Raw genomic sequence first — 12,145 nt, forward strand, 5'->3', positions numbered from 1 at the left:
TAACCTGCGGTTAATGAACGAAGTAACAAAGTTGCTGACGACTGACAAGCGCACTATGTGGCGGCACATAGCTGGAGTTTCAAACCCTGCTGCTCAGGGAAAAAGGGGCAGAGATGATCAGGGCAGGAGCAGCATTTTAAAGTCACCGAGGTCCGTGATGCGCAAAGCGCGCGCGGAAACATTTCCACCATATTTAAATGAGAGGGTGAATTACACGCCACACAAGAGATCTATTCCTGAAATTACTTTTAATGGTGTTTGAACTGAATATCGTCAGTTTTGAAAAAAAAAAAATCATGTATGTGGCAAGAGTAAGAATAATTTAAGCTTGTTTAATGGTTTGATCTGGCCCAAGCAATGAGGACAAAAGATCCCCTAACCATGTAGCCTATGGAACTGAGATACATTAACAATCTGGCATCCGTTACACCAACACACACACAAAAAAAATTCTGGGAAAAAAAATCAGTCTACACCACCATGTTTTAGGCAAAGTTATCCAAGGCAAACACAAGTTGAAACTTTCCACTCTATTGCTTTGGCTTATCGAATGATTTATTTTTAAAATCACAAACAAGGCAGGCTACAACTGCGCTGCTTCGAAAATGTAAATTTAACAGCTTGATGAAAGTGCGCTGATGGTTACCATGGAAACCCCGTGTCTCCTGCACTGCGTTCCTCCCCCGAGTCGCGCGTTCATTTGCTTTTGTGTTCTTGGTCTCAGAGCCGCGCACACCAAACACACACAGAAGACAGAATCAACGTTTAACATAATTAACAATGCACTTTTTACGGAGACATTTTAATGTTATTCTTTATTTTTTTATCCAGTTGAATATTTAGCGTACAAATGTATTTTCAGCTCTTAAAAATGACCGAGGTCCGGACCGCGGGGGCCTCAGAGCTGGCTCCAGCCATGGAGATGAACAAGACACTAAAAGGAAGATAAGACAGTTCAATGACAAATGGAAGTTTGGGCGAGATTGGCTAGTTCATAGCAAAACCGAAAATACCATGTATTGCGAAGACTGTAGAAAGTCTGGCAAAGACAGGCACCAGTAATTTTAAACTCGAAACTATAAAGGACCACGAAAAGTCAAATGCACACATCGGTACTATAACATCAAAACAGGCGAAGACGGCTGGTCACTACAGGACAGCATTGCTTTCAGTCCCTGGCTGTCATGAAGTCGGCTGAGCTGGAGAGGATGGAGCTGCTGTTTAGAAATGTTCACGCGATTGGAAAGAAGTTGACCCGCCCCAGCTATCAACTTACGGCCTGCTGGAAGCCTCAGGTCACAAAGACCATTTTTCATGGACCATTCAGACTCATCTGATGATGAATGTAATGAGGACATTTAATGTCTCTCTCTACACATGTTCACACACACTATTAATAGATAATACATAATATACATAATAATACTTGATAATACACAGAATACTTGCATATCAAAACATCAAATGTTTTTCAATGATAAATGTTTTGCATTGGACTTTTAATATTAGACTCAGTTCATGTTAGGGCCAATTTATTCTTAGTTTTATTTTATTGAAATTACCTCCTCCTGCTAGCACTTTTACTTTGACTCATGACCCCACCAGGAACTCTTAATAGGTAGACAGGAAGTGAGGCCTGCCAGGTGAGCGCATTTGAGTAGAAACGCTAGCCAGTCGGGAGCGATATAGTTTTTTGACCACGATAACACAGAATAACACATTAGAACACACCAGAACATACAAATTAACATAGAAGTTTTTCGTTTACATTTACATTGACACACGCATACACCATTGAACGGGATATTTAAGTTGTTGCATATTTAGAAGGATAGAAGATCCTATTTTCTTTGCAATTTAGTTTAAGTTTATTGAACGTGCGTCCGAAATCCCCCTGGCCTGGCTCGCGTGGCGGCTTGATGGATGGTAAGACAAGTTGCTGAAATAAAGTCAAAAAACTTTGTCAAGGATTACGAAAGCATTCTGTATTGGATTAACCACACCAGAGGATAAACCACGCGGATTCAACGCTGTTATCAGGACAACTGCTGCCTTGGAGAAAGTGGCAGAGGGTGAAAACTTTCGTCGGGTTGTGAGTAACACGATAACCCACCCGAACTCAGACTGTTTTATTTGGACAAGCATAACGTTGACTCTTTGATTGAGTGCTTGAGAAACGTCGAGAAAGTTTGATACAGTGTAGTGTGCTTTGACTTGAAATGTTTGAACGCTGAGACTGCAACAATATAGCATTGTGCTCTTACGTTATTTCCTATTTTGTCACGACAGTGAAGTGCTTGGTTGTAGCGCTTAAACATAGCCTTTAAAGCTCGTGCATCCGAGCGTGAATGAAACAAACCTGTTTATTGAGTGAGGAATAGTTGATTTAATAGCCTACAGTTTAAAAGAAACGTTTAGGCTCAGTGGAACTTTTGATTTGTTTATTTGTTTGAATTGTGTGAATCACGCTGCATTTAAAAGGCCTATTAAACAGGGTCATTCAATCCTTCAATTATTAATGGCCACTATGGATGGTACTCAATCTGCTGAAATGGATGAGCATATTAAGGAACTAAAGAAGGTCAGAAAAGGCAAATTAGCAACATGTACACGCAAAATGAATGAACTTAAAAGGACAATGCAAGAAAAGGATATTGATGCTGTGAAACCACATTTTGTTATTTTCCAATCACTTTGTGAAGAATTTAAGAATGCTCATGATGCCGTGCAAAATGTATTACCTGAAGAGGAAAAGAAAAAAGACAAAGCTGAATGGTATGAACCTAGGATGGAACCATTTCAAGATTTCCTAGTAGAGGAACAGGATTGGGAGGAATTAATGGTACAGCAAGGTGAATTAGAGGAACAGGAATTGCCTGTAGAAGAACAAGAGTCTGTTGAACCAGAGGCTGCATTAGATCCACCAGAGTCAACAGATCCACAAGATTTGATCCATCCAAATGATAGCATTTCTAATGTTAGTAGATCTAAATCATCTTCAGTGAGTTCTGCGCATAGGAAGGCTCTTGCTGAGCAAGCTGCACTGTTGTCACGTAGGGAAGCATTGCATGCTAAGCATGCACTTGAGCAACAGAGATTGCTTTTAGACTCAAAGATTGAAAACACCCAACTCGAAGCAGAAATTGCAGCATCAGATGCCAAGATAAAGGTCCTGGAAAGCTTTGATGTGCAGTCAGGAAGGTCTGAAGATGGCATGAACTCCTACTTAGAAAGCCATAGACCATCTTTACAGACATCAAGACTACAGCAGTCACCTGTGGGGTTTGCTAGAATATCTACAGTTCCTAAAACACCACTGCAAACAATTCTGCAACAGCCTAGACTTGCTAGAGTTGTTACAATCACAAAGCAACCGCAGATAATCCCAAAGCGTCCCATCTCAACTCCAAAGCAGTCTGTCACAGCCACAAAGACACCAATCTCTTTAAAGTTCAAGCAGGAGAAGATCCCTCCAAGGGAAAGTGGTCCAAAGCCCATTTATACTGAGTCAAGACCAGACTATGACGGTTTGTCTTCTGTCATGCAAAGACAGAATGACATTGTTGATTTACTTGTACTACAACATAAGCAAGCACTATTACCTGTTAGAGCAATACCAGCTTTTCACGGTGATCCATTAAGTTTCAAAACATTCATGCGTGCCTTTGAATACAGCATTGAAGACAAAACAGCAAACAATCAAGATCGCCTGTATTATCTCGAGCAGTATACGACAGGCCAACCCAGAGAACTTGTCCGAAGCTGCTTCCATATGGATCCTTCAAGAGGATATCATGAGGCTAAACGACTCCTACAGGAGAACTTTGGAGATTACTTAAAAATTACAATGGCATACATGGATAAAGTCCTGAAGTGGACAAGCATCAAGTCCGATGATGGTAAGGCACTACAGAGCTATGCACTGTATCTTAGAGGCTGCTGCAATACAATGCAAGACCTAAAGATCATGGAAGAGTTAGATCTACCATCCAACATGAAACTGATTATTAATAAATTGCCCTACAAGCTGAAAGAGAAGTGGAGATCCACTGCATGTGGTATCTTGGAAAGAACAGGTCACAGAGCCTGTTTCCATAACCTTGTAGTCTTTATGGAAAAGCAGGCCAAGATTCTCCTGGACCCTCTGTTTGGTGACATTCAAGACTTCAACAAGACCAAGACTGCAGCCATTTCCAAACAGCCAAACTCAGGAGCAAGGGCAGTAGCTTTGCTACAACAGTAGCAGTGTTGACTGATGCTTACAACATTAGAACATGTTCAAAAGATCCCATATTTAAATGTCAAAATATATCTGACTCCTGTGTCGTCTGCACATTCTGTGAAGGCAAACATCACCTAAAGGATTGCCAGAAGTTGAAGACACAGCCATATGTCGCCACAGTAGAGTTTCTGAAAAACAATGGTTTTTTTGGATGTCTTTTGAGAGGACACATGAGCAAAGATTGCAAAAGGAGGATGACTTGTGAGAAATGTCAAGGTAGACACCCCACCATCTTGCATTTAGACAAAGTGAAGCCGATTGAACCAGTAAAACAGAAGGAGACCTCCATCAACAGCAGTCATGTTACCCTCAAAGCTGGTGGAGTAACTGGGGCCGTCAAAGACTGTGCTCTGTCAATTGTGCCAGTGCAAGTAAAAGCCACAAAGGGAAGCAAGTCTGTGCTGACCTACACCTTTCTGGATCCAGGCAGCTCAGGGACGTTCTGTACGGAGAGACTGAGAAGACAGTTGAATGCTAGAGGCCGTAAGATTGAGATTCTCCTACGGACGATGGGGCAGATCAAGACTGTCTCAAGTTATGAGCTTTCTGGACTGGAAGTAGGCAACCTGGAAGGGAACACCTTCGTAAAACTCCCTAAGGTCTACACGCAAGATGCCATCCCAGTGACCAAAGAGAACGTTGCTACTCAGAAGGACATCTCAAACTGGCCATACTTGAAAGAAGTCAAGCTGAATGAAATTGACACAGACATTGACCTCCTTATAGGATCGAATGCTCCAAGAGCCCTTGAACCATGGCAGATTATCAATGCCGAAGACAGCAGACCTTATGCAGTCAAGACAGTGTTTGGATGGGTGATCAATGGACCACTCAACTCTTGCACTGCTGAAGAGTTCCCAAGATTGCTGACTTTAACTGCAAACCACATCTCTGTGACAGAGTTGAAGGATCTACTGGTACAGCAGTACAATCATGATTTTCCTGAGAGGAAATTCGATGAAAAGAAAGAGATGTCTGCTGAAGATCACAAGTTCATGAGGAGTGCCAAAAGCTCAGTAATGCTTAAGAATGGACATTACTATATGTCACTTCCACTGCGTGACCGAGACGTGATGATGCTGAACAACCGTGACGTTGCCAAGCAACGAACCCTGAACCTGATCAGAAAGTTCAAATTAGATCCAACTTATGCTTCGGAATACAGGAGCTTTATGACTGAAATCATCCATAAAGGCTATGCTGAGACGGTACCACAGAACAGGCTTCAGAGGCAAGATGGAAAAGTGTGGTACATCCCACATCATGCAGTGTATCACAAAAGGAAGAAAACCCTTAGAGTGGTATTTGATTGTTCATCAACATTCCAACAAGCATCCCCCAATGATAAACTACTTCAAGGACCTGACCTGACAAATCCTCTCCTCACCGTCCTGCTAAGGTTCCGCCAAGAACCCATTGCTATGATGGCAGACATAGAGGGGATGTTTCACCAAGTCCGTATCTATAAGGATGACCGAGACCTGTTGAGATTTCTGTGGTGGCCAGATGGCGACACATCAAAGAACCTTGAGGAGTACCGGATGACGGTCCACCTATTTGGAGCAATATCCTCTCCAACATGTGCCAACTTCGCACTGCACAAGACTGCAGATGACCATGGTCATGGGTATGCTGAAGAGGTGAGCAGGACCATCAAATGTAACTTTTATGTCGATGATTGTCTTAAGTCTGTGGCAACAGAAGACCAGGCCATTACCCTTTGCAAAGAACTCAGAGACCTCTGCTTTCAGGGTGGATTCAAGCTCACCAAGTGGATTTGCAACAGCCGCTCTGTGCTTGCTTCCATTCCTGATGAATACAAAGCAAACCAGATCGAAGAACTGGACCTGGACAGAGAGAAGCTGCCATTAGAGAGAGCTCTCGGAATTCAATGGAACATCGAAAAGGACACCTTCATATTCCGTGTCGCTCTCCAGGACAGACCCCTGACACATCGGGGGATCCTATCAGTCGTCAGCTCTATTTATGATCCTTTAGGATTCTTGGCACCATTCATCCTAAAAGCAAAGCAGATCCTCCAAGACCTCTGCAAACTGAAGTGTGGATGGGATGATGGCAAATCAGAGACTTGCCTCACTACTTGGAAAAGGTGGCTTGCTGAACTGGAACAACTGTCCAAAGTTAAAATTGACAGATGCATAAAGCCCAAGAACTTTGGCCAAGTTGAAAAGGCACAGATGCATCACTTTTGTGATGCAAGTGAACACGACTATGGCAGTGTCAGCTACCTTAGACTGACCAACAGAGCGGGGGAAATCCATGTGACGCTTGTTCTGGGGAAATCCAGAGTGACACCGTTGAAGCAAATGACTATCCCTAGATTAGAGCTATCCTCAGCAACACTTGCAGCCAAGATGGATCGACTGCTGAGGTCAGAATTGGAATTGGAGTTAGAGCCCTCAGCCTTTTGGACAGACAGTGAATCTGTGCTGAAATACATAAAGAATGAGAACAGAAGATTTAAAACCTACGTGGCCAACAGGATTTCAGACATCCGTGAGCTTTCAGACAAACACCAGTGGCGGCACATCAGCTCGAAGGAAAATCCAGCTGATGACGTTTCACGTGGTCTGAGTATCGAGGCTTTCTTCAAGTCCAAAAGATGGTTCCAAGGACCAGAGTTTCTTGCTAAACCAGACACTGAATGGCCAAATGCGCTAAAGGATTTTCCACCCATCGAGTCAAATGATCCCGAGGTGAAAAAAGAAATGATAGTGAACCGTCTGATTGTAGAAGCAAAGAGCCCACTAAGCAAGCTTATTGAGTATTACTCAAACTGGAATAGACTCAAAAGAGCCGTAGCTTGGATGCTGAAGTTTCGGGTACTCCTGCAAAAATGGAGACTATGTAGAGTCACTAGAAACACTCAGACTGACTTAAAGTTCAAAGCAAAAGTTGGACTTACTGTAGAAGACCTTCAGGAGGCGGAAGGGTGCATTATTTACTATGAACAAAGAAAAGCCTTCCAGCAGGAAATCAACTCACTCAAGCGAGGACAGTTGTGTGCCAAAACCAGCACACATCGCAAACTGGACCCAATCCTGGACCAGGGTATCTTGAGAGTAGGAGGTAGGCTCAACAAAATGGCCTTATCAAGTGAATTAAAGAACCAAGTAATTCTGCCAAAGAACTCGCACACCTCTAGACTGATCCTATAGCAAATCCATCTGCAAGTGGGTCACTCAGGACGAGGTCACATGCTAGCCAAGCTGAGAGAACGATTCTGGCTACCTTGTGCTAATGCCATGGCTAGGAAAATCATCAAAAGGTGCGTCTTCTGCCGAAGATATCAAGCCAAGGTGGAACAGCAGAAGATGGCAGATTTGCCACAGGACCGCATAACCCCAGATGAACCTCCATTCACCCATGTGGGGGTAGATTACTTTGGGCCTATTGAGGTAAAGCGGGGCCGGTCACAGGTAAAACGCTATGGAGTTATCTTTACTTGTCTTGTTTGCCGAGCAGTGCACCTTGAAGTGGCGAGCTACCTGAACACGGACTTGTGCATCAATGCTTTGCGCAGATTCATTTGCCGCAGAGGACCAGTGTCAAGCATCAGATCAGATTGCGGCACAAACTTCATTGGTGCAAACAGAGAGTTACAAGAGGCTTTGAAGGAAATTGATCACTCCAAAATCCAACATGCACTACTAAAGGAAGGAGTGAAGTGGTCTCTCAATCCACCCTCTGGAGCACATCATGAGTGTGGGAAAGGTTAATTCGTCTTGTCAAAAAGATTCTTTATTCTGTTCTGAAAGAACAACTCTTGGATGACGAGGCTCTCCAAACAGCACTGTGTGAAGTTGAGTCCATCATGAATGACCGACCCATCACTACAGTGACTAGTGACCCAAATGATCTGGAACCTCTTACCCCAAACCATCTTCTCCAGTTGGAATCGAAACCAGTCATGCCACCAGGACTCTTCCAGAAAGGAGACTTGTACTCCCAGCGAAGATGGAGACAAGTGCAATACATATTGGACCTTTTCTGGCTGAGATGGATAAAAGAATACTTACTGCTCATGCAGGAAAAAAATCAAATGGAATAGACCCAGGAGAAACCTAACCACCGGAGACCTGGTTGTGATTATTGACGAAACTGCTCCTAGAAGCTCCTGGCAGCTGGGCAGAGTGGTCAAACCTCTGCCTGGATCAAAAGGTCTTGTGCGAAGTGTTTTAGTGAAGACCAAAGTGAACATCCTTGAAAGGCCAGTGAGCAAACTATGCCTACTTATGGAGGCAGAAGATGGAAGCAGATCACCACGGATAACATGAGACTTGCACCATAATAATGTACTTAGATTTATACTTAGACTAATGTATTTGGACATTAGATTTAGAACTTTAATTAGTCTCCGTTTGATAATTGTTCCCCAAGATGGCTAACAATTAGAGGCCAGTATGTTAGGGCCAATTTATTCTTAGTTTTATTTTATTGAAATTACCTCCCCCTGCTAGCACTTTTACTTTGACTCATGACCCCACCAGGAACTCTTAATAGGTAGACAGGAAGTGAGGCCTGCCAGGTGAGCGCATTTGAGTAGAAACGCTAGCTACAGTCAGGAGCGATATAGTTTTTTGACTACGATAACACATTAGAACACACCAGAACATACAAATTAACATAGAAGTTTTTTGTTCACATTTACACACGCATACACCATTGAACGGGATATTTAAGTTGTTGCATATTTAGAAGGATAGAAGATCCTATTTTCTTTGCAATTTAGTTTAAGTTTATTGAACGTGCGTCCGAAATCCCCCTGGCCTGGCTCGCGTGGCGGCTTGATGGATGGTAAGACAAGTTGCTGAAATAGTTCAGTTGTACTGAATGTTATTTTTCATATTATACGATATTTCATATTGTAAGGGGCTTGAATTTGAGTTCAATAAACAGAATACTCTGTTTATATTTTTGTCTGAACTGGTTGCATGTTTTCATATAGGGAGCGACCTTAACAGCACTGAATACTTGAGTGCTACTGTAGAGATACATTATAACGCTGCCATTCATAATTAAATCTAGATCTTCCGAACTTTAACGTATCATGGTGAAGAAAAAACTGTGATTTCCTGGCAACAAAATTGTGGCTAGTGAAAAGGCTGAATGGCTAGTGACTCGGGAAAACCACTAGCCACAGTGGCCGGTGAGCAAAAAAGTTAATGTAAAGCTCTGACACACACACACACACACACACACACACACACACACACACACACATTGAATTGCTAGAAAGCTAATCTCCTCATGTAATGTTAGCTAGTGTTTTACTGGCTCCTCCTTCAGCACTTCCTGTGTGGAGGATACGTCATGCTTCTGGGTCTAAATCACCGTTTAAACATTACAGCTGTTCAGTTACACTGGATAGTGTGAGAGGTGAAAGGTCAGAGGTCAGGATGGTGTACCTGTGAGTCTTCACACAAAACATCTGAAGCTCCACAGAGAGTCAGAGCCTCACACAAAATGCCACTGGACACCAGACCTACACACACACACACACACACAATTACACTTATTATCACACACACATTTTTTATGACTGTTATAAAAATGAAATACTCGTCTCCTTGCAACCTGTAGGGGCGATGTTGAGCAGGTGGGAATGCAGGTTGTACAGCTGCTGCACAGTTAGAGAGAGAAAGCCCTCATTGGTCACCTTAGGAGGGGGTGGGTTGGGTGGAGGAGGTGGAGTCACAACCACACACGTGTCTCCATTGATGAATAAGTCGTTACATGCTAATGTGAGCTCATGTGTGATCTGTGATCCAATCTCAATGTGGTGACGAATGATGGCTGCCAGCTGATCAATGCTACACGCAAACACAGAAAAAACACAAATCAGTATACACACTGAAAAATTATATTTAGCTACAGATTCTTGGGCTGATTCGCAATATGTGTACTTTTAAATACTTGTGTTCTCACCTCCTCACATGGTCACACATATCAGGTATAATTAAAAACACGGAAGAGTTCCTGATCATCCAGAAATATCAGTGATGCATTGGATGGTGACTTGCCAACAGGAATGAACTGAAAACAGCTGACGCTCCCATGATTCATTGTGGCATCATCACTGTGGCGGAGCGCTTGGTTTCTTATTTTAATGAAATGCATGTAAATCGGGGCGGCACGGTGGTGTAGTGGTTAGCGCTGTCGCCTCACAGCAAGACGGTCCGGGTTCGAGCCCCGTGGCCGGCGAGGGCCTTTCTGTGTGGAGTTTGCATGTTGTCCACGTGGGTTTCCTCCGGGTGCTCCGGTTTCCCCCACAGTCCAAAGACATGCAGGTTAGGTTAACTGGTGACTCTAAATTGAGCGTAGGTGTGAATGTGAGTGTGAATGGTTGTCTGTGTCTATGTGTCAGCCCTGTGATGACCTGGCGACTTGTCCAGGGTGAACCCCGCCTTTCGCCCGTAGTCAGCTGGGATAGGCTCCAGCTCACCTGCGACCCTGTAGAACAGGATAAAGCGGCTACAGATAATGAGATGAGATGCATGTAAATTGTATTTTTACACAAAATGATGTGAGTTGTGAGTAATGTGGCTGTCAAACCTTACAAACAACATGGAATATAAACAATGCTGACATTTCAGAAAGAGGCTCCTTTTACTTTGGAGTTACTGATTTACTGTTTTCCTTTACTGTTATGTCATGAACAAAGGTCACTAGCAACACAACTACTTTACAGAGAGGCCTATTTTTAATATGTTTTTGATCAAAGTAATAAAAAGCATCGATGTGGAGAAGAAGTGTTATAAGAATCCATTTATTTGTTGATGCTGTATAAATTATCTTTAATCACATTAACTGCCGGCGGCACGGTGGTGTAGTGGTTAGCGCTGTCGCCTCACAGCAAGAAGGTCCTGGGTTCGAGCCCCGGGGCCAGCGAGGGCCTTTCTGTGTGGAGTTTGCATGTTCTCCCCGTGTCCGCGTGGGTTTCCTCCGGGTGCTCCGGTTTCCCCCACAGTCCAAAGACATGCAGGTTAGGTTAACTGGTGACTCTAAATTGAGCGTAGGTGTGAATGTGAGTGTGAATGGTTGTCTGTGTCTATGTGTCAGCCCTGTGATGACCTGGCGACTTGTCCAGGGTGTACCCCGCCTTTCGCCCATAGTCAGCTGGGATAGGCTCCAGCTTGCCTGCGACCCTGTAGAAGGATAAAGCGGCTAGAGATAATGAGAATGGGATGAGAATGGGACATTAACTGCCTTTAGTCAGACTAATCATAGCAGTGGATGGTGGATTTATTTGATTTGGTGTAGGTTTTACACCGGATGCGCTTCCTGACGCAACCCTCCCCAGTCTATTTGGGCTTGGGGAGTATCTAATGCAGGGGTGTCAAACGTACGGTCCGCGGGCCAGATCAGGCCCACGAACAGGTTTAATCCAGCCCGCGAGATGATTTTACAAAGTATAAAAATGAGCTGCAATTTTACAATAAAAGAAACTGCTGTTCTAAATGTGTCCACTGGGTGTCACAATAGCAATTCTGTTAAGCAAGCAAACTGTTTGCCGCGCTGAGCGGTATAGCGCGGAAGTATAGCAAGGACAGCTAGCCCGGAGCTACCTTTTTGTTCTGCCTAATAAGTCTTCTACTTTGAACATTATGCGATTTGGCACCCTCGTTGTCCCAAAATGTCTTTATAAAAAAAGAGAAAAGTCGACACAGAGTGCAGAGTTTTCCAAGACAAATGGTCATCGTCCTACTTATTTACGGAGGTGAATGGGAAACCTGTGTGTTCGGTGTGTTCACAGCACGTTTCAGTGCTGAAAGAATATAACCTTCGGCGCCACTATGAGACTCTTCATGCCGAAAAATACAACCACTTGCAAGGACAACA

General features: G+C 43.6%; 1 protein-coding gene across 1 annotated transcript in view; it reads right to left on the bottom strand.

Moving 5' to 3' along the window:
- The window catches only part of LOC132872685 (sperm flagellar protein 2-like), a 236,466-nt gene that overhangs the window by 9,313 nt on the left and 215,008 nt on the right, over window positions 1-12,145 (bottom strand). Inside the window, exons 29-30 of the mRNA XM_060907666.1 lie at window positions 9,881-10,116; window positions 9,712-9,788 (exon numbers count right to left, since the gene is read on the bottom strand). Coding sequence (XP_060763649.1) covers window positions 9,712-9,788; window positions 9,881-10,116 — 313 coding nt within the window. The remainder of the gene's footprint in view (window positions 1-9,711; window positions 9,789-9,880; window positions 10,117-12,145) is intronic.

The sequence above is a fragment of the Neoarius graeffei genome, chromosome 24, assembly GCF_027579695.1.
Source record: "Neoarius graeffei isolate fNeoGra1 chromosome 24, fNeoGra1.pri, whole genome shotgun sequence".
NCBI classification, from domain to species: Eukaryota; Metazoa; Chordata; class Actinopteri; order Siluriformes; family Ariidae; genus Neoarius; species Neoarius graeffei.